Raw genomic sequence first — 20,984 nt, 5'->3', positions numbered from 1 at the left:
TGCTCAGTGCCTAGAATTTAAGCACTTTATGATTGTTATCTCTAATGGCAAAACAACTCCCATTTTATTGCCGAAGAAATAAATTCAAAGAGGTTAGTGATTATTCTGAGGGCACATAGCTAGAAAGTGATTGAGCTGTGTTGTGACTATAGGTCTGTTTGACTTCGAAGCTCTTGTTCTTCATATGCCTTTGTTTACTAAACTCCAGTGTTAAGGTCCATGCTGGGCTGGTTGCATGAATATCATCTGGGGAATTTATTAATTCATATAGATTATCCTGGACCTTCAAAGGGGTTAGAATATAGCAGGCCTTATAAATAAACTGGAGTCTAGTAAGAAAATAGAATATTTTTGTCATGTTTTAAGACATTGACTAGGTGCTACCAAGATGGAGAGGTCTTCCTTTTCTAGGCCTTTGGCAAATCTCAGATTGTATTACTAACCTGGAGGGCAGTTGTTTGCTAAACTGTGTGATGTCCATGTTGACTCTCATGGCTGGCTGTCGATGCTGCCTGTCAGCTGGGTTAATTGTCCACTGGGATACCTACAGGTTGCTTCTTCATCATGGTAGTCTCAGGATGGTTGGAATTTTTACATGTTGGCTGACTTCTTCCAGTGAGCATCCCAAGATCACCAGGTAGAACCTTCATAGCCTTTCTGATGTGGCCTCAAAATTATGTAGTGCCATTTCCATTGGGTCTCTAAAGTTGACTCAGATTAAAGAGGAGGGAACAAAGATCCCACCTCTTGTTGGGAGGACTTTCAAACGATTTTTGTGTCATATTTTAAAATCTAGCACAAAGGGTATATATAGATTAATGTGAACATGTAATAGTTTAGTAGTTAAAATACTAAATAGTGCTAGCTGGTGTATAGCTCCTAGAGTATCTGACTCTAGATTATAGTATAATGTATACCGTATTGTATCTGACTCCACATTGCTCTGGGGAGAGCTTGAAAAAGTGTATGGAAGTTTTCCTTTTGTTCTGAATGGATTACCTTTTGTGGGAATGTGGAGAGAGAAATTTGGGGGTAAAAATGGTTGTTTTAAAAAAAAAATTTATCTAACAAAACGAAAGATATTATCTTTTATCTCTTAAAAAATGCAAAATTTTTCTAAGTTTGTAGTCTGTCCAGGGAAATGGTGCTTTTCAGAGGTAGAAAAATTATTGAATCTTTGGTGGTCTTTTCTTTGGGAGTTCTTATAGACTTCAGACTTAAAGTTTTCATGATTATGACTGACCCAGAATTGTTGGAGGAATCCATGATTTCATTTTTATAATCATGCATTGGGAAGAGGATGAAGCATCTTCTATTTGCCCCTTTTCTATATAACTCCATATAAGCAAGGGTTAATATTGTGGAATTTGGAACTTAAGCTAGATATGTTAGGCAGTCCTTTTCTAACTTGGTCTTTTTTTGCTATATGTTTCTGAATGTCTGTCTTTGGGATGTAGTTCTCCAAGTTGCAGAGTAAAGTGGAGACAGCTGAATCACGAGTGTCTGTCCTGGAGTCCATGATTGATGACCTGCAATGGGATATTGACAAAATTCGAAAGAGGGAACAGCGACTTAACCGACACTTAGCAGAAGTCCTAGAACGGGTCAGTGCTGTTTTATGGCTTGGAGACTAGAATCATTTTAAGGAGTGTTCACAGGATACTCACCTTGGGACATGGTACTTGAGGAAAAAACCTCATCCTTTGAAGGTACATTGGTTATAGACTAAAATCTTAGAGTCTCTCACTAAAGAATCTTTGTCTTCTCTGTAGGTAAATTCCAAAGGTTATAAGGTGTATGGAGCGGGGAGCAGTCTGTATGGCGGCACAATCACTATCAATGCTCGGAAGGTAAAATCAGTGACTTAGGACGTGTTTTGGACTTTATGTCAGCTTTCGTGCTTAGGTACTTAGGATTGTATTCACAAGTGACATCGTGGGGTTTTGCTGAAAGAGCGAATCAGTGAAGATAGGAAGCTTAGAAATGATTTAAGAAGAATACTTATTTATTCTCTATTTTTCTGTTTCTCTCCAGTTTGAGGAAATGAATGCAGAGCTTGAAGAGAACAAAGAGTTAGCTCAGAACCGTCTCTGTGAGCTGGAGAAACTTCGGCAAGACTTTGAGGAGGTCACTACACAAAATGAAAAGCTGAAGGTAGGAATGCATGCCTGAAGGGCAGTCAAATCAGACGTTTTGCTGATCAACTCATGTATATACGTAGTTGTGAATCTGCGTATTTCTGAGGGATAAGAAAAATGTAGACAAAATTCAACATCCTTTTATGATAAAACTCTAAACAAATTAGGTGTAGAAGAAGTGTACTTCAGCATAATAAAGGCCATATAAAACAAGCCCGTAGCCAACATTATACCCAATGGCGAAAAGTTGAAAGCTTTTCCTTTGAGATCAGGAACAGGATAAAGATGCCCACTCTCATTACGTTTGTCCTAGCCAGGGTAATTAGGCAAGGATAAGAAATAAAGGTCTCTTAATCAGAAAGGAAGAAGTAAAGTTGTTTCTGTTTATAGATGACATGACTTTATGTATAGAAAACCTTACAGGCGCTACAAAAAAACTGTTAGAACAGTGAATGAATTCAGTAAAGTTGCAGGCTACAAAATCAACATACAAAAACAATTGTGTGTCTATATACTAACAACAAACTATACAAAAAAGAAATTAAGAAAACAATCCCATTTATAATAGCATTAAAAAAAATTGTGAGTAACCTTAACCATGGAAATGAAAGAACTATCCACTGAATGGATAAAGAAACGTGGTGTGTGTATATTTGTGTGTGTGTTTGTCTGTGTGTGTATGTGTGTATGTGCAACAGCATGGATATATCTAGAGGACATTATGCTACCCGAAATAAACCAAGCACGGAAAGGGAAATACTGCATGATCTCACTTACATGTGGGATCTAAAAAAGTCAAATTCTTGGAAGCAGAGTATAGAATGGTAGTTACCGGGGTTGGGGAAATGGAGAGATGTTGGGGAAAAGGCACAAAGTTTTAGTTCTGCAGGATGAATAAGGTCTGGCGATGTGTAGCATGGTGACTGTAATTAATACTGTATTGTGTACTTGAAATACGCTAAGAGCAGATCTTAAATGTTCTTGCCACACACAAAAGGGTAACTGTAGTGATGGATTTGTTGATTAGCTGGATTGTGGTAATGATTTCACAGTGTATATGTATAGCAAAACATCACGTTGTATACCCTAAATATGTATAATTTTTTGTTGTTGTTGATTATACCTTAATAAAGCTGGGAGGAACAAGAAAAAATGTTAAGTTTTGTTGATATATCTACTTCTTTATTTACATATTTACTTACTATATATCCCTTGCCTTATCCTGAAAAGGATTTAAAGCAACATATAAAGATATGTAGACTAAATCAAGATGCTCTAATATAGGAGTTGTTGAGAAAAATGAAAAGTAGGGTAAACTAGGGTGAGGATCCAAAATGCATGAAAAAAGTGGGGCTTGTATACAAGATGTTTGCAGGAGGCGTATATATACTGTGGGAGGGAGGCCATTCACATGTCACTACTTGCCAAAGTGGTTCCACAGATTTGGCTCTGCAGTTTTTTGCTACCAAAACAGAGAAAGAAACACGATCGGTGATCCTGTTGGTCTTCAAATCTGCCCAGAAGAATTTTCCTCTTAGGTTCTTAGGAGAAGAAAAGAGATTCTGGAAGTTTTCCTCACTCCTCTTTTGATCATAGTCATCTCTATTTTATAATTCGTTTCTAGGTTAAATAATATGAATAAAGATGTTTGAACTGAAAAAAACAAAACAAAAACAACCTAAATCAGTTAAAAGTGTTTGAGTAATTAAAGCAGATAGTTGCTTAGGAGAGGCATAACTATTTTTGATAACCTGTCCATTTTTTTCTCTGTCACTGTTATTAAAGAGGACAAGTTAGTGACTGGGGTCCTCAACTATGTTTTTAAAATAAGTGTCCTGACAAGTTTCACTCTTCTGGTGGCAAATATAAAACACATATCAAAACAATTCTAGGAGGAAAGAATACAGTATATCCAGGTACCATCTCCTAGTTAGTCTAATTTAATTTGGGGGTAGATTTTGTATAACTAGAGCAATGGGTAGATAACTTAATAATCTTTATAAAATTGTCTCTATTGTGTAGGACATCAGTGAGTTCAAAATTTTACTGCCTGTCTCGCCTCTGGGGCTTCTTCATGCTAGATTCTGTTTCTGACTTTCCTTTGCTTTGGCCCCTCCTAAGGTGGAATTGCGGAGTGCAGTGGAGCAAGTCGTTAAGGAAACTCCAGAATATCGTTGCATGCAGTCACAGTTCTCTGTCCTGTATAATGAGAGCCTACAGTTGAAAGCACACTTGGATGAGGCTCGGACCCTGCTTCATGGCACCAGGGGAACCCACCAGCACCAGGTTGAGCTCATTGAGGTAACAGCCTTGCCTTGTCTTTTGTATGTAAGCTTTCCTGCCTCCTAAATTTTACAGTTTTACTCACGTGCAATTAATCTCTCATTCATTCAGCTGTCATTCATAGAGTGACTGTAGGTCTTTACTCTGGTAGGTATTGGGCATATAAAGATGAGACAACAGAATTCCTGCCCTCACAGATCTTGTAGTCTGCGGTAGTGGGAGAATAGTATCCATTAGAATGCAATGTGGTTCAATGGCAGCATAGCCAAAAGATGTGATAGATGAGAACAGAGTGTCTGATTTGACTATGGAAGTTTCCTGATTCCACTTGAAAAAGTAAGGTATAAATGTTAAGGATAAATACAAGTCTATTGGTAGTTGAAATTAGGAGAAGAGGAATTCCCAGCATGAGAACAGCATATATAAAGGTGTGAGAGAGCATGAGAAATAGTTTAATATGGCTAGAGCTTGCATGTATGGGAGAACATAGTGGGTAGAAGCTGCAAAATTACTTACATGCCATTATAGCATATAATGGCACCAGTAGATGATTTTTTTAAAAGATAGAAACTTTTATTCATATGTTCATTTCTGTATCTTCCATAGTTTTTAAGGTAATGGTTATAACAGTTGGTCTTTTAATATATGCCTGACAAATGAATTGAATACTATTTTGCATATGTTTATATACTGTTTTATAGTTTAGTTCTCCAATTAAATTCTAATATTCTCAGAATTGGGGGCCATTTTCTTCAGTTCTTCAGTATCCTGTCAGTTTCCAAATTAGTCTTTTGTAGATATCTGGTTTCATTATGTATAGATTGAGCTGGAAATTTTCAGAGTAATCTATTATTGATACATTTTTTCTCTTTTTAGATTCTTCCAGATCAAATTTAGGAGACAGAATAATAGAATATGATGATATTTCTACATTTTAATAAGAATTTTTTATTGGTTCCTTTATCTGTGTGTAGCGAGATGAGGTTAGTCTTCATAAGAAGCTGAGGACTGAAGTAATTCAGCTAGAAGATACATTGGCCCAGGTCCGCAAGGAGTATGAAATGCTGAGGATAGAATTTGAGCAGACCCTTGCTGCCAATGAACAAGCAGGTATAATGATTCTCACTCCATGCTATAGTTTGCTGTAAATAACTTGAAAGATACAATACAGACCCCAGGGTTTGTAAATGCTGACTTTAACTCAGAAGTCCTGAGTACCTTAAATCCTATAATTCATTTCGGTTCACAGCCTGGGTGTTTGTTTTTTAACTCAAGTTGACCAGTTTTGTTTCCATCTTCTGAGAGGGAATCTTTTCTTTGGTAATTCTCCCTATTTCTGTGCCTCCTGATGTGTTCTGCTCTCTCTCTGCCTTTGCCCTTACCACGGTTCCTCATAACATTGCTGTTCCTGTGTTTAAGGCCCTATAAACCGGGAGATGCGCCACCTCATCAGTAGCCTCCAGAATCACAATCACCAGCTGAAAGGGGAGGTCCTGAGATATAAGCGGAAATTGAGAGAAGCGCAGTCTGACCTGAACAAGGTAACCAGAAGGAATAGAATAAATATCATTTGCTATTAATGTCGTAAAGCTGTTTTTGAATGAGGTGGGCAATGTGGTTATCACAAGAGATGTGCATCTTTCTTTTCTTTGTTCTCCCAGACACGTCTGCGTAGTGGTAGTGCCCTCCTCCAGTCCCAGTCTAGTACTGAGGACCCTAAGGATGAGCCTGCGGAGCTAAAACCAGATTCTGAGGACTTACCCTCCCAGTCCTCAGCTTCAAAGGCATCTCAGGAGGATGCCAATGAAATCAAATCTAAACGGGATGAAGAAGAGCGAGAACGTGAAAGGAGGGAGAAGGAGAGGGAACGAGAAAGAGAACGGGAGAAGGAGAAGGAGAGAGAACGAGAGAAACAGAAGCTAAAAGAGTCAGAAAAAGAGAGAGATTCTGCTAAGGATAAAGAGAAAGGCAAACATGATGATGGAAGGAAAAAGGAAGCAGAAATTATCAAACAGTTGAAGATTGAACTCAAGTAAGACCCATATTTAGAGTAACAGTTTCTGACTGAAAAGCTAAGAGAAAAGCTAAGATTAAGACATCATGCATGAAATGTTTGGATGATGACATGGCTTATCTGATCGTTGTAATGGTTTAGATTGTACAGTTAATTTGGTTTCAAGTCTTGTTCAAGTGCACAGCCAAAATGGCCTTCATGGCTGTTTAGTACTTTGGTTCAGTGATCAAGTATCAGTAAACCGATGATTGTAGCCTTATTTTCCATGAATCCAAATTAAGGAAAAGGATGTCATGACTGAGGTAACATGTCTGAGAATTATTAGAAATTAACTACTGTTCTTCACTGGATTTGAGCAGATTGCTGGTGTTAATCGTAATTTAAATGATACTAAGTGGAGTATTTATGTATCACTGTAACTTGAGTAATATCTGATCTATTTGCCTGAGAGTTAACTGGTTTGTGAATATACCAGATCTTTCTTGGGAGATTTACTCCTATAGACATTGAAACACTAAGATAGACCTTTAACTCGGTGAATTTATCTGTGTCATAACCTTATGCCATTGGCCCTTCTCCTGTATAACCAATAACTTCTCTGGCAGAATGGCTTACTTCTTGCTCCTTATTTTCTATGGGTGACCCTTTGTTGATATTTGGATTTGAGGGACCACTGTGCTCAAAATGCTTGAACTCCTTTGGTATATAAAAGTATAGTTAAGATGTTTAGTAATTTAATAAGAGGTGAAGTTTTAGTCTTTAGCTGATGGTTAATCATTCAGCTGTCAAATCTAGGATTAACAGTATAGCTCAGACTTTCAAATTTTTCCTTTTTCTTTTTTCTCCCTCTTGAACTCCTTAAGGCAATTTTTTTTCCTTTCTTTTCTTTTTTTTTTTTTTCTGGTGTGGTATCAGAATCATCTGAGTGACTTGTTTAAATACATTTTTGGGCTCCATCCCCAGACCTAGTACTGAATCTCACTTACTCAAGGTTGGGGGCCACAGAAATTTGCCTATATAACAAGTGTACAAATGTCTGTTTTATAACTTTGTTAGAGGACTTCGTCTGAAGGGAGAAATGATTCATTTTTATACAGCTTACTTTTCTGTACTTTCTTAGCTTATCCAGCAGTCTTTTGATAGTCTGTGCAAAATCTTTTCTGTTAGGTGTGATATGAAATGTAAAATGAAACTGTTTTTAAAATGTTCTGCTCAATCAAAATTCCCTTGCTCTGATGACCTTTATTTTCTTATTACATTGTGCCCCTCCTTGTACTATGCCTGTCATAGGAAGGCACAAGAGAGCCAAAAGGAGATGAAACTATTGCTGGATATGTACCGCTCTGCCCCAAAGGAACAGAGAGACAAAGTTCAGCTGATGGCAGCTGAGAAGAAGTCTAAGGCAGAGGTATTCTAGTCTGCTATTACCTGTCCTTCTGGTTAAAATCTTCATTTGTGGGATTTTCCTTCATACTTGCCAAGGATATAATTTCTTTCTTTATCTTTAAAATTAGTGTTTAAGTGCAACATTTTCTGCCTTTTGAAAGACTATCTAAAGTAGAGATTTTAAAACTCTCCATAGGATGGTAAAATATATCTGAATTACTGGGGTTATCAGTAGGCTTTTCAAAGTATTTATTCCTTGTTTTTCCTATGTAATTCATTGCTACAGAGATAATCTTTTTCATTACTTTTGGGAGGAATGTCTTACGGTCTTAAAATTTTGAGGCCTAAAAAAAGAATGAGAACCACTATTCTAAAGAAAGGTACATGTGCACTTCTCAAAAATGTTGCTTATAGAAGCATGCCATAGTGGAATGGAGTGATGTTAAAACATACGTTGCTATGTGATGCTTTAGTATATTATGTATCTTGTTCTATAATTCTGTAAAGATTCTTTTGGTATTACGGACCCTCCATCTTTGCACAGTATTAATTGATTTTTGAAAATGTATTACAACTTTTTATTTTTATGCAATTTTTTTCCTCCTATAGTTGGAAGATCTAAGGCAAAGACTCAAGGATCTGGAAGATAAAGAGAAGAAAGAGAACAAGAAAATGGCTGATGAGGATGCCTTGAGGAAGATCCGGGCAGTGGAGGAGCAGATAGAATACCTACAGAAGAAGCTAGCCATGGCCAAGCAGGTGGACACACTTTATTTAATTGACTTTTTGAGTAAATGTTACTTGACGATAAGTTACTGCCAGTAAAATTTGCTTTTTTATTTTGGTCTTTTTTTGATGAATGTGTGTTTTTCCTTTTTGTGTATGTGTTTTAATTCTTACCTTCAAGTCTTTAATATTTCTGTTATTTTGTTTTGTGTGTTTGCGAGGCAGGAAATTTACTGTTATTTAAGTGGACATTTATTGAAGATCTAGTCTTTCTTTGCTGACCTGAAATTAAGGGTTATAATGAATATAAAATGAAAAATAAGATGTAAGATTTTATATACATTATGATTACAAATATATGAAACTAAGAAAACTATGCTTATAAATATATATTATATATTTCTATGTAGTACATATACTACATAGAAAAACTGTGCTTATAAATATGTGATTTATATATAATAAGGATATAATATATTAACCAATATAGTACATATTGATTAAGCAGTATGTTAACTATGGCTATTGCGGTCATAGAACTACAGAGATTGTTCTCTTCCTCATAATGAATATGTATTTATTTTTAAATCCCAGTGAATTTTTATTAACATTCAATAATAAAGATACTGAAAATACTTGGAAGAACCATATATGTGTTCTCTGTTAGTACACCTTCATTGTTTCTAAGAAATAGCAAAATAACAGTGAGATGGAGTAGGTTTAATTGTAAGTTGATCATGAAGTGCCTTGAAAAGAACTTCATTAGATCCTATACACATTCCTTTTGTTAAAAAGTATAATTTTGGGCCAGGCGCGGTGGCTCCTGCCTGTAATCCCAGCAGTCTGGGAGGCTGAGGTGGGTGGATCACCTGAAGTCGGGGGTTCAAGACCAGCCTGACCAACATGGAGAAACCCCGTCTCTTTTTAAAAAAATACAAAATTAGCTGGGCGTGGTGGCGCATGCCTGTCATCCCAACTACTTGGGAGGCTGAGGCAGGAGAATCGCTGGAACCTGGGAGCAGAGGTTGCAGTGAGCCGAGATCACGCCATTGCACTCCAGCCTGGGCAACAAGAACGAAACTCCGTTTCAAAGAAAAAGTATAATTTTGACTTTTCTTAAATCTGGTAATTGCCACTTTTTTTTTCTTCCCTCTCTCAAGGTAATTATCAGGAAATTGTACTATTATGAGTTCTAGAACAAGTAAAAAGAAAGACACTGTTCTTGTATAGGACGACTCACTATCTTAAAAATGTTCAATCTTTCTAAGTTTATGTATTAATGTAATGTGATCTCATGCAAGTGCTTTTTTTAAGTTATGCTTTTGTTTATTTTGGTACTAGACAAACTGGTTTTAAAGTACATGTGGAAAAGTAAACAAGAGTAACAAGAGAAATTGAAAGAGAACAGCTCTGGGGTCTCTTCCATATGTTAAAACATAAAGTTTCTGTAGGTAAAATGGCTTGGGACTACTAGACAGACTATTAGAACTGAATAGAAACTTGAGAAATAGATGAAAGTACACATGATATTCATTGTATGCTAAATACATAGTTTTAAATCAGTGGGGAAAAGAAAAACTGACGTGATGGGACAAAAGTAAAAAAAAAAAAAATTAGAAAAAAGTTAGATACATATTTGAATGCTCTACACTAGGATGATTTCCAAATGGATCATAGATATGATATTTAAAAAAATGTATCCATCAAAAAGCTAGAACACCTTTAAATTCTTTTCTAATTTGGAGTAGAGACCTTTCTATGAATAAAAGGCTAGAAAACATGAACAAAAAATTGGTAATTTTGAATTATTTTTTAAAATGCTACAAAACTTCTACATTGCAAAAAACACTGTTAGCAAAGCCAAAAGATTAAATGACAAAAAGTAAAAAATATTTTTAACTCTTATTACAAGGAAGGCTTATCTGATACAAAAAAAAAAACCTCTCCAAAATAGGGGGAAAAAACTCAAGAATCCAATGAAAGAATAGGCAAAAGAAATGAATAGGTTATAGAAAGAATGCAAGTGGTCTTAACCACATGGAAAGATGCTCAGTCTCACTTATAATGAGATAGATATAAAGTAAAGCTATTATTAGATACCAGTCTTCACCTATCAGATTGTTACAAGGGTTTAGATGTTTGCACCTGCTGGAAATCCTGTAGATCCAGTATTCTAATTGCAGAAAAGCATGAGAAAATGTGAGAAGTTACGATGGAAATACTCTTAACCAATTGCTGCTTGATCTGTTTGTCTAGATTAAGGTAAATACAATTATTGTCTGCTTTAATTGACTTTGAGTACAGGTCAACTAATAAGTATCAGATCAACAATTGGTGCCAGTGACTTCAGATAATAGAGCTTTTGTATGCCTACTGACAAAACACAGCTTCTTAAAACTCTGTCACTAAATTAATTTATATCTAAGTGAACAGTGGGAAAGTTTAGTTTCCAGTGCTCATCCATTGAAGTTGAAAGATTCTTTTAAAATGAAATCTCTTCCTCTATCCTTTAGGAAGAAGAAGCACTCCTCTCTGAGATGGATGTCACAGGCCAGGCCTTTGAAGACATGCAGGAGCAAAATATCCGTTTGATGCAGCAATTGCGGGAGAAGGATGATGCAAATTTCAAGCTCATGTCAGAGCGTATCAAGTCCAATCAGATCCATAAATTGCTTAAAGAAGAGAAGGAGGAGCTGGCAGACCAGGTTTTGACTCTGAAGACTCAGGTAATTAGGATGAGTAGAGCTTTCTATTATGTTGAAATAGGGTGCTTTCTACATGACGATACAAATTAAAGAATGATTATTTTGGCATTTTTTTGTGATGGAAAAAAATTTGAAAACTTAATGTTCATTATTAGGGTATTGGTAAATAAATTATACATCTCTACTGTTATTCCTGCAAAAGAGTACAGTGTAGCTGTCAAATATGGATCTGCTAATATGGAAACATGTCTGAAATAAAATCAACTGACTTATTTTGTTACCCTTTTTGCATTAAAGTGTATGTTTACTTGTGTGGCTGTGCTGTGTATTTTAAAAATTTCTGGAAGGCTGCATGAGTAACTGTTAGAATCATTACCTCTGGATGTTGGGATGAGTTGTGGGTGAGGTTAGGAGGTGTGTGTGATTTTACTTTTTTTTTTTTTTTAATTTCCATAGGTTTTGGGGAACAGGTGGTGTTTGGTTACATGAATAAGTTCTTTAGTGGTGATACCAAGATTTTGGTGCACCCATAACCCAAGCAGTGTACATTGTACCCAATGTGTAGTCTTTTGTCCCTTACCTCCCTCTGCCAAGTCCCCACAGTTTATTGTATAATTCTCATGCCTTTGCATCCTCATAGCTTAGCTCCTACTTACGAGTAAAGACATACAGTGTTTGGTTTTCCATTCCTGAGTTACTTCACTTAGAATATTGGTCTCCAATTCCATCCATATTGCTGCAAATGCCATTATTTTGTTCCTTCTTATGACTGAGTAGTATTCCATGATGTGACTTTTCTTCTAGGTAGATACCTGGAAGTGGGATTGCTGAATCAAGTGGTAGATCTACTTTTAGTTCATTAAGTCATCTCCGTACTGTTTTTCATAGTAGTTGTACTAGTTTACATTCCCACCAATAGTGTAAAAGGGTTCCCTTTTCATCATATCCATGCCAACACCTATTATTTTTTGATTATGGCCATTCCTGCAAAGTGAGGTGGTATTGCACTGTGGTTTTGATTTACAGTTCCCTGATAGTTAATGATGTTGAGCATTTTTCTTATGTTTGTTGGCCATTTGTATATTTTCTTTTGAGAATTGTATATTCATGTCCTTAGCCCACTTTTTGGTGGGATTGTTTGTTTTGTTCTTGCTGATTTGTTTGAGTTCCTTGTAGATACTGGATGTTAGTCCTTTGTTGGATGTATAGATTTTTTTCAGCCACTCTATGGGTTGTCTGTTTACTCTGCTGATTATTTCTTTTTCTGTGCAGAAGCTTTTTTGTTTAATTAATTTTCATCTATTTATTGTTTCTTTTGTTGCATTTGCTTTTGGGTTCTTGGTCATGAAGTCTTTGCCTAAGCCAGTGTCTAGAAAGGTTTTTCCAATGTTGCCTTCTAGAATTTTTATGGTTTCAGGTCTTAGATTTAAATCTTTGACCCATCTTGAGTTGATTTTTGTATAAGGTGAGAGATAAGGATCCAGTTCCATTCTTCTACATGTGGCTTGCCAATTATCACACCACCATTTATTGAATAGGGTGTCCCTTCCCACTTTATATTTTTGTTTGGTTTGTCAAAAATCAATTGCCTTTACGTATTTGGCTTTATTTCTGGGTTCTCTATTCTGTTTCATTGGTTTATATGCCTATTTTTATACTAGTACCATGCTGTTTTTGTGACTGTGGGGTTTTTTTTTTTTCTGTTTTTTTTTTGTTTTTTTTGTTTTTTTTTGTTTTTTTTGTTTTTTTTTTTTGACACAGAGTCTTGCTCTGTTGCCCAGACTGGAGTGCAGTAGTGCGATCTCGGCTCCCTGCAAGCTCCGCCTCCTGGGTTCATGCCATTCTCCTGCCCCAGCCTCCCGAGTAGCTGGGACTACAGGTGCCCGCCACCACGCCCGGCTAATTTTTTGTATTTTTAGCAGAAACGGGGTTTCACTGTGTTAGCCAGGATGGTCTCAATCTCCTGACCTCGTGATCCGCCTGCCTCGGCCTCCCAAAGTGCTGGGATTACAGGCGTGAGCCACTGTGCCTTGCCATGACTATTTCTTTATAGTATAGTTTGAAGTCAGGTAATGTGATGCCTCCAGATTTGTTCATTTTGCTTAGTCTTGCTTTGGCTATACGTGCTCTTTTTTGGTTCCATATGCATTTTAGGATTGTTTTTTCTAGTTCCTTGAAGAATGATGTTGGCATTTTGATGGGAATTGCATTTAATTTGTAGATTGGTTTTGGCAGTATGGTAATTTTCACAATATTGATTCTACCTATCCATGAGCATGGGATGTATTTCCATTTGTTTGTGTCATCTGTGATTTCTTTCAGCAGTGTTTTGTAATTTTTCTTGTCAAGGTCTCTCACGTTCTTGGTTAAGTATATTCCTAAATATTTTATTTTATTTTTTTGCAGCTATTGTCAAAGGGGTTGAGTTCTTGATATGATTCTCAGTTTGGTTGCTGTTGGTGTTTAGCAGAGCTCTGATTTGTGCACATTAATTTGTATGCTGAAGCTTTGCTGAATGCATTTACCAGTTCTAGCAGCTTTTTGGATGAGTCTTTAGGGTTCTCTAGGTATATGATAATGTGATCAGCAAACAGTGACAGTTTGACTTCCTCATTACCAATTTGGATGCCTTTTATTTCTTTTTCTTGTCTGATTGCTGTGGCTAGGACTTCCAGTACCATGTTGAATGGAAGTGGTGAGAGTGACATCTGTGTCTTGTTCCAGTTCTCAGGGGGAATGCTTTCAACTTTTCCTTGTTCATTATAATGTTGGTTGTGGGATTATCATAGATGGCTTTTATTACCTTAAGATATGTCCCTTCTATGCTGATTTTGCTGAGGATTTTAATCATAAAAGGATGCTGGATTTTGCCAAATGCTTTTTCTGCATCTATTGAGATGATCGTGTGATTTTTGTTTTTAATTCTGTTTATATGGTGTATCACATTTATTGACTTCTGGATGTCAAACCACCCCTGCATCCCTGGTATGAGACCCACTTGATCATGGTGGACTATCTTTTTGATATGCTTTTTGAAGGTGGCATGAGAAACTGTTAGAATGGTTACCTCCACATATTGGGATGAGTTGTGGGTGAGGTTAGGAGGTGGGTGTTTGTGATTTTACTTTTTACACTTTAATATTGTTTGATTCTCCTTTGTGCATTAATTTCAAAAAAGACTCTTTTAGAATAGCTAGCTGTTCTGAAGGGAATACTCTTGGACTTTTGTTTGAGTTCAATTTATATGCTGTAGTATGAATTACCGGGTTTTAAGCATTAGCATGTGAAATTCTCTATTTTTGGCAATTTGGAAAAGAATCTTTTCAGTCATTTTTCAGACTCTTATTTGAATCTTCCACAATATTTTATATTAAAAGTAAAGCTTTCAGTTATCATAGTCTTGATGTGTTTTGAAGGGTTCATGGGCAAAATTGGTAATAGTTTGAGATTTCTAACATTGTATTTTGTGGGCTTAAAGATTAACAGAATAGTTTTTTTTGTTTGTTTGTTTTTTAACTTTTCATTTGTGTTAAAATCTGATTTTCTGTTCAAAGGTTGATGCCCAGCTACAGGTAGTAAGGAAACTGGAGGAGAAGGAGCATCTGTTACAGAGCAACATTGGCACAGGAGAGAAAGAGCTGGGTCTTAGGACCCAAGCCTTAGAGATGAATAAGCGCAAGGTATGATTGATTAATCTAATGATAGTCTCAGTGGAACAAATAAGTATAACACTGTTGAAATTATAAGTTTGCTTTATTCCGTCAACTTTGGCTAACATTTTGCCTCACTGGGAATAAGAGACGATACAATGGTGTTACTTGTTTGTACATCCTACATAGGCAATGGAGGCAGCCCAGCTTGCAGATGACCTCAAAGCACAACTGGAGTTGGCTCAGAAGAAGCTACATGATTTTCAGGATGAGATCGTGGAGAACAGTGTTACCAAAGAAAAGGACATGTTCAATTTCAAACGAGCCCAGGTAAAAGCAGTTGTCTTTTCTTGTCACCTTTTAGGTGTTTTCTGAGGTCAGAAGTGACTCATATCATGAAAGAATCATTAGTCCAGTGTATGCCATTTCCTGCTAGACTTGAGGGAGTTTGTTGAGGGAAGAGAGTAAATGTTTTCTTCACTGCCATATCCTCAGACCGTTTTATGGTGCCTTGTACCTAGTAGGCACAAAATAAATATTTGTTAAATTAATGAATTAGTAAATTGTTAAAGAAGTAGCAGGATAGCAGCAGTAGAGGATTTTCAAGTTCTCCTATAATGTCTCTATTTTTGTCATGCCAGCTGTTTCTCATGATGTCTTTCTGTCCTTATCCATAAATCTGAGTTATTTTAAACCAGTCTACCTTCAGCTTAAAACTAGTTACCATAAAACAAAGTGGATTATCCTCTAAACTCTTCTTAGATGTGTTTTCACAGGTCTGAATTGGTAATAGTTAGATGCAATTCTAATTTGAGGATACAATATGGTTGCCTGTTCTGAAACAAAAGAAAATAGTCTGCCATTTGCAGTTCTCTACATTTCTACAAGATAATTGGACATAAAAGGACAGAAAGTCCTCTCTTTTCACAACAGAAAACTCAAGTTAGAGCTATTATTTTTCTCAAAAATGGCAGACTTGGGTAAGTGTGTCTAATAGGTATGCTATCCTACCACAGGAGGACATCTCTAGACTTCGCAGGAAGCTGGAGACCACAAAGAAACCAGACAATGTACCCAAGTGTGATGAGATTCTGATGGAAGAGATTAAGGATTACAAGGTTAGAAAAAATGCCTCAGTGATTTGTTTTTTGTCAAGGCTTTAAGTGGCATAATAGACTGGGAGAATAATTTACATGATAGTAACCAGAGAATGGTTTATTTTGGCAGACTGGGGGAAATGATGCTCTCTTTTTTTAGTGCCTTGTGGGTTCTCTTCTTGGTTGTGTACTATATGAGAGCCATTTGGATCATAAACTTTCATGATTGCTCAAACTCTGACATCTTTTCTTTTTAGGCACGCTTGACCTGTCCGTGCTGTAACATGCGTAAAAAGGATGCTGTTCTTACTAAGTGTTTTCATGTCTTCTGCTTTGAGTGTGTGAAGACACGCTATGACACCCGCCAGCGCAAATGTCCCAAGTGTAATGCTGCTTTTGGTGCCAATGATTTTCATCGCATCTACATTGGTTGATCTAAGTCAAGAGAAGAAGAGGAGCTGGCTAGTCAGGAACTTATTCATTAACCACCAAACCTCTACCTCTTCTCTCCTTGACTGTCACCTGTAGGACAGTTTATCAGTCAACTACCTTTCCTCCACAGACTTTACTTCCAGGCTCTCCTCTTCAATAGCTAGATGACTTTAGCAGAAAGGACTGGTAAATACAAGCCTTGGGTTTCAGAATGAATTAGAAACAAACAACTTTTATTGTCTTCCCTCCCAGCTTTGTTTATTTCCTGCTTTTAGACTTTTCAATGTTTTCTTTTTCCAGCCCACTGTATAAACTTGGATTGTCCATTCCTCCTGAAGAAATCAAGTTGGTATTTTTGATATGGAGAAGGGAACAAAAGTGGAAACATGGCTACTTTTGGGGAGTGATGTTTTAAAAAATAAGTTGTCTATGGGCACAAAGTTTTCTTCATTTGTGTAGCAAACTTTTTGTGAATGTGGATTACAAAATGGTATAATTGTGCTACTCTCCCCTGGGTGGTTTCCAGCCCTAATGAAATTATGTCTAGGATGATTCAGTCCATTTCCCATTTACTAGCAGAGTAACTTGTTAAGATCAGCTGACTTTCTTGTTAAAGTTATTTAAGTTTTGAATGCTCTACTACTTCAAGTCTGTAAATTTCTTGAGGCTAGAATAATTTTAAATAATATGACCCTTTGTCTTCTGATGAAATAAAGATTGAAGAGGGTGAGTCAGGACTGAGCTGGTGAAGAAATCTTCTGGGTATTCTGGGAATTTGATACAGAGAGAACTTGGTGAGCTATGAATTACTCTCAGTCTCCTTTTTACAGGGGTGGTTGTGATCCCTCTTTTCCAGAAAATTCCGTGGAATGTTTCTGTAGGACTTTTTTTCTCCACAAACTTGAATTAAAGCAGGATTCAGTTTGCATTTGTGTTTATGATTTTTCTTTGAAACTTTTGTCTTTATTATTACAAGTTGATTTTATACCTGCAGTTCTAGAATTGAATTCTCTTGCATGGAAATAATCAGCTTAGATTAAGAGGTTGGCCTTGTTTAGAGTATTTAGATCTTTGCTTAATTGAAGCACTTTTCTCCTAGTTCTTTTATTGAGTCTATTCTGTGGAAAAATAATGCCTAAAAGATTAATTTATTTGACTACTCAGTTATCTTTCATAGTTCATTATGTGGGGTAAGAGACTATAATTTGTTTTTAGGGGGAGCATGTTGCTGCCTGTAGCTTTAGGGTGAGAGTTCTTGCATTATGTGGTGGTGGCTTTTTCTTTTTTTCTTTTTTTTTTTTTGAGATGGAATTTTGCTCTTGTTGCCCAGGCTGGAGTGCAGTGGCACGATCTTGGCTCACTACAACCTCTGCCTCCTGGGTCCAGGTGATTCTCCTGCCTCAGCCTCCTGAGTAGCTGGGATTACAGGTGCTCACCACCATGTCTGGCTAATTTTTGTATTTTTAGCAGAGATGGGGTTTTACCATGTTAGCCAGGCTGGTCTCAAACTCCTGACCTCAGGTGATCTGCTTTCCTTGGCTTCCCAAAGTGTTGGGATTACAGGTGTGAGCCACCATGCCCAGCTGCATTATGTTTTATAGTAACCAGCATACCAGAGGTTTTATAAATCTCTGGCAAGGGGTTGTGTGAAGTGGATCCCTCTTGATCACCACCTGTCCTAGAAGACAGGTAAGAACAAATTCTGTGTCCTTTTGTGGTCACCAGCTATAATCAGCAGGATTTGCACTGAATTCCACAAAGTCATATGGTGGGAATTAAGCAATGAATCTAACTAGAGAATCTTACTAGGTCATCAAGAGAGGTCATGAGTCCCTTGACCCCCTGCTCAGCAAACACCCCCACCCCCACATAACCGTCATGACAGGATTAACTCCTGCTTCTGGACACAGTGAGTTTTCATTTATTAATAGGACATGTTCACCTTGCTTCTTGCTTTTCTTATAGGGTAAGCTTGAGCAACTTTGTTGGTTGGGTGCAGATATACTGCTTGGTCAACAGGTGGTTTGGGCTTGGCTGTTGGCTGTTTGCGACAATTGACTGAGAAAGTCAGCTTCCCAGCGCCAGGGGACCATAGATCCTGTGGAATGTTGTAGAGGAAACCACTAGCCCCATGGGAAGTTGGATTTAGAGGAAGTTCCTCTAGTTGAGATGAGCAGGGAGCCCCTGATCCCAACCGGCTTGAGGTCACGGCAACACAAGTTGAGCTCTCAAAGTCATTTTCAGATAATAACCAAAAATGATGGTGATTTTTTGGCAGTTGGCTTCTCTCACTACAGAAGAAGTCAATGAATGGGCTTCAGGAATACTCCCAAACTACATACCAAATTTTATTTGTATTGTATGTACATTATTCATAGTTTTTTAGATCCTAGTTAGCAATCACAGCCCTTGATCCATACGAACTTTAAAGGGTAGTTTCTTTAAGGTAATGCTCATAAATGCCAATTTCAAAGATTATTGTAGAAGTCCTAGAGACTTCTCATTTCTTAAAAACACTCCAGGCTGGGTGCAGTGGCTCATGCCTGTAATCCCAGCAGTTTGGGAGGCTGAGACAGGAGGATCGCTTGAGCCCTGGAGTTTGAGACCAGCCCAGGCAACATAGAGAGACCCCGTCTCGACAAAAAATGTCAAAAATTAGCTGGCTGTGGTGGTGCACACCTGTAGTCCCCGCTACTTGAAAGACTGCCGCAGGAGGATAGCTTGAGCACTGGAGGCTAAGTCTGCTGTGAGCTGTGATTATGCCATGCACTGCAGCCTGGGTGACACAGTGAGACCCTGTCTCAAAAACAAAAACCATTTCAAATTTTGTAGGCATGGTCTCTCTGTCTCTTTTTTTCTTCCTTTTATTGTTACCTTGGAAATTTCTTAGTGATTTTGACCAAAGTCAGGTGTGCTCTGAGGCATGCATCTTAACTACATGGCTTGGATCTTACCTTCTTAATTACTATAGGGATCTTTTTCAAAGGTATTGAACTATTTCTGCAATTGTATTCTTACATGAATTTCCATTGCGATTCCTTTTCCTTTTTCTCTGTCGAGATCCGTAGGCTTCCTTGTTCTTCAAGGGCCGGAATTCAATGCACATAGTTTAATGTACATGCCACTAGAGTGATGAGTGTGATTCAATTTTGTGAAGGTTCTAGACAGTAAATGATCATCAGTCTTCTAAACCTACTGGGATGGTGATGCTTACTCTTGCAGGAAGCATATGCTGCTCTCGTCTTTATTCCCGTTGTCATTTGCTAGGGTGTGGAATGCCTTTACGTTTTGTTCTTTGAGGATTTATCTGAGGACTGCCAGATAAACCCCAGTCCCAGTGGATCTGCAGAAAAGTTTTGATTACTCATTATTGCAGAAGTCTGCTTGACTGGTGATAAGACACATACACTGAGATTAGTAGAAAAATGGTGGATTATGTATAGTTTGGATTGGGTTTGCACAATAGGAAACCACTGGCATAAAAATACTTACAAATTTTCTAGATCTTAAAAGTTTAGAAATACTTAAAAAGTTGTCCTATCAGAAAGAATGAGCTTTACCTTCTGGGATTCCTGCCCATGTTTGGTCTGTTCCAAACGTTAGCTATTAAGGTCTTATTTATAGCCTACTTCTCAATTACTAAAGGACATGGAAAGGACAATGTCTTAACAGTCTAATCCCTAAATATCTAGCAGAGGCACATAATAGTCAGCAAAGGTTTTCATGATTAAGTTAATTCTGCTTCATGCTTCTGCTGCCAGATCTTCAGAAGTCTGTTTTACTGGGCCAGTGTGTGATTCAAACCTTATTACTCTTTCTTTTTTTCACCCCTAAGTAGAAACAATCTTTTCTCATATATTGAAGTAACTCTTCAAATTTGTATTTTCCAAAAATATATGACTACAGTTTTAATTTATTTTGTGGTAATAAAAGGAATTATTATGAATTCTAAAACTAACACTTCTGTAGTGGCAACCCATGATAGCTGAGACTTCGCTTACTGCAAGGCACACATGATAACCACTACACTACGGAAACCTGCATAAAGGCTTCATTTATTGTAAGTTAACCTTTTTTTTTTGTGGGAAGCTATATTCACATTAATATAATAATAATATGCTCCGAGGATATTAGAGCTGAAAGGGAACTCAGACCATGTCCTTATTCTAGAAGTGAGGAAATAGGTTCCAGGGCCACTCAGTTTAGCCAGAGGATTGACATGCTACTATCAGAGCTCCATTGTTCTTTTATCCTAATTGGAGACCTGTACTAATAGAGTACTTGCCATCAGGTAGATAATAAGTGAAAATACTTTCTGAGTCATTTTGAAGTCTTCTAAAGACTTACATATACCTACTGTACTTATCCTTGATCATTCTAATCTAACTAGACTCTTTGCCTGGATTAGAACTGCATTTTGTTTCTGAATTCACTGAGTTCCTTTAGCACCTTGTTGTAGAGTAGAATTGAATCAAGGGATCTTAGATTTCTTCCTGCTCTCCCAATCATATGCATTTGCTGAGTGCTTATTGTGACTCCAGGCATTGTGTTAA

At 37.2% G+C, this 20,984-nt stretch overlaps 1 protein-coding gene across 2 annotated transcripts in view; it reads left to right on the top strand.

Annotated features, from left to right (window-relative positions):
* The window catches only part of RNF20 (ring finger protein 20), a 28,547-nt gene extending 11,188 nt beyond the window's left edge, over positions 1-17,359 (top strand). For both annotated transcript variants that reach the window (XM_033237938.1, XM_033237939.1), the window contains exons 7-20: positions 1,458-1,604; positions 1,773-1,850; positions 2,035-2,154; positions 4,260-4,439; positions 5,396-5,531; positions 5,841-5,962; positions 6,083-6,453; positions 7,726-7,843; positions 8,431-8,580; positions 11,061-11,273; positions 14,807-14,932; positions 15,092-15,232; positions 15,919-16,020; positions 16,257-17,359. In XM_033237938.1, the coding sequence (XP_033093829.1) occupies positions 1,458-1,604; positions 1,773-1,850; positions 2,035-2,154; positions 4,260-4,439; positions 5,396-5,531; positions 5,841-5,962; positions 6,083-6,453; positions 7,726-7,843; positions 8,431-8,580; positions 11,061-11,273; positions 14,807-14,932; positions 15,092-15,232; positions 15,919-16,020; positions 16,257-16,433 (2,181 nt within the window). In that variant the 3' untranslated portion in view covers positions 16,434-17,359. The remainder of the gene's footprint in view (positions 1-1,457; positions 1,605-1,772; positions 1,851-2,034; positions 2,155-4,259; positions 4,440-5,395; positions 5,532-5,840; positions 5,963-6,082; positions 6,454-7,725; positions 7,844-8,430; positions 8,581-11,060; positions 11,274-14,806; positions 14,933-15,091; positions 15,233-15,918; positions 16,021-16,256) is intronic.
* Positions 17,360-20,984: the final 3,625 nt, after the last annotated feature.

This window comes from Trachypithecus francoisi, unplaced genomic scaffold (assembly GCF_009764315.1).
Source record: "Trachypithecus francoisi isolate TF-2019V2 unplaced genomic scaffold, Tfra_2.0 Lachesis_group16, whole genome shotgun sequence".
In the NCBI taxonomy this organism is placed as follows: Eukaryota; Metazoa; Chordata; class Mammalia; order Primates; family Cercopithecidae; genus Trachypithecus; species Trachypithecus francoisi.
This window is presented reverse-complemented; position numbering and strand designations above follow the sequence as displayed.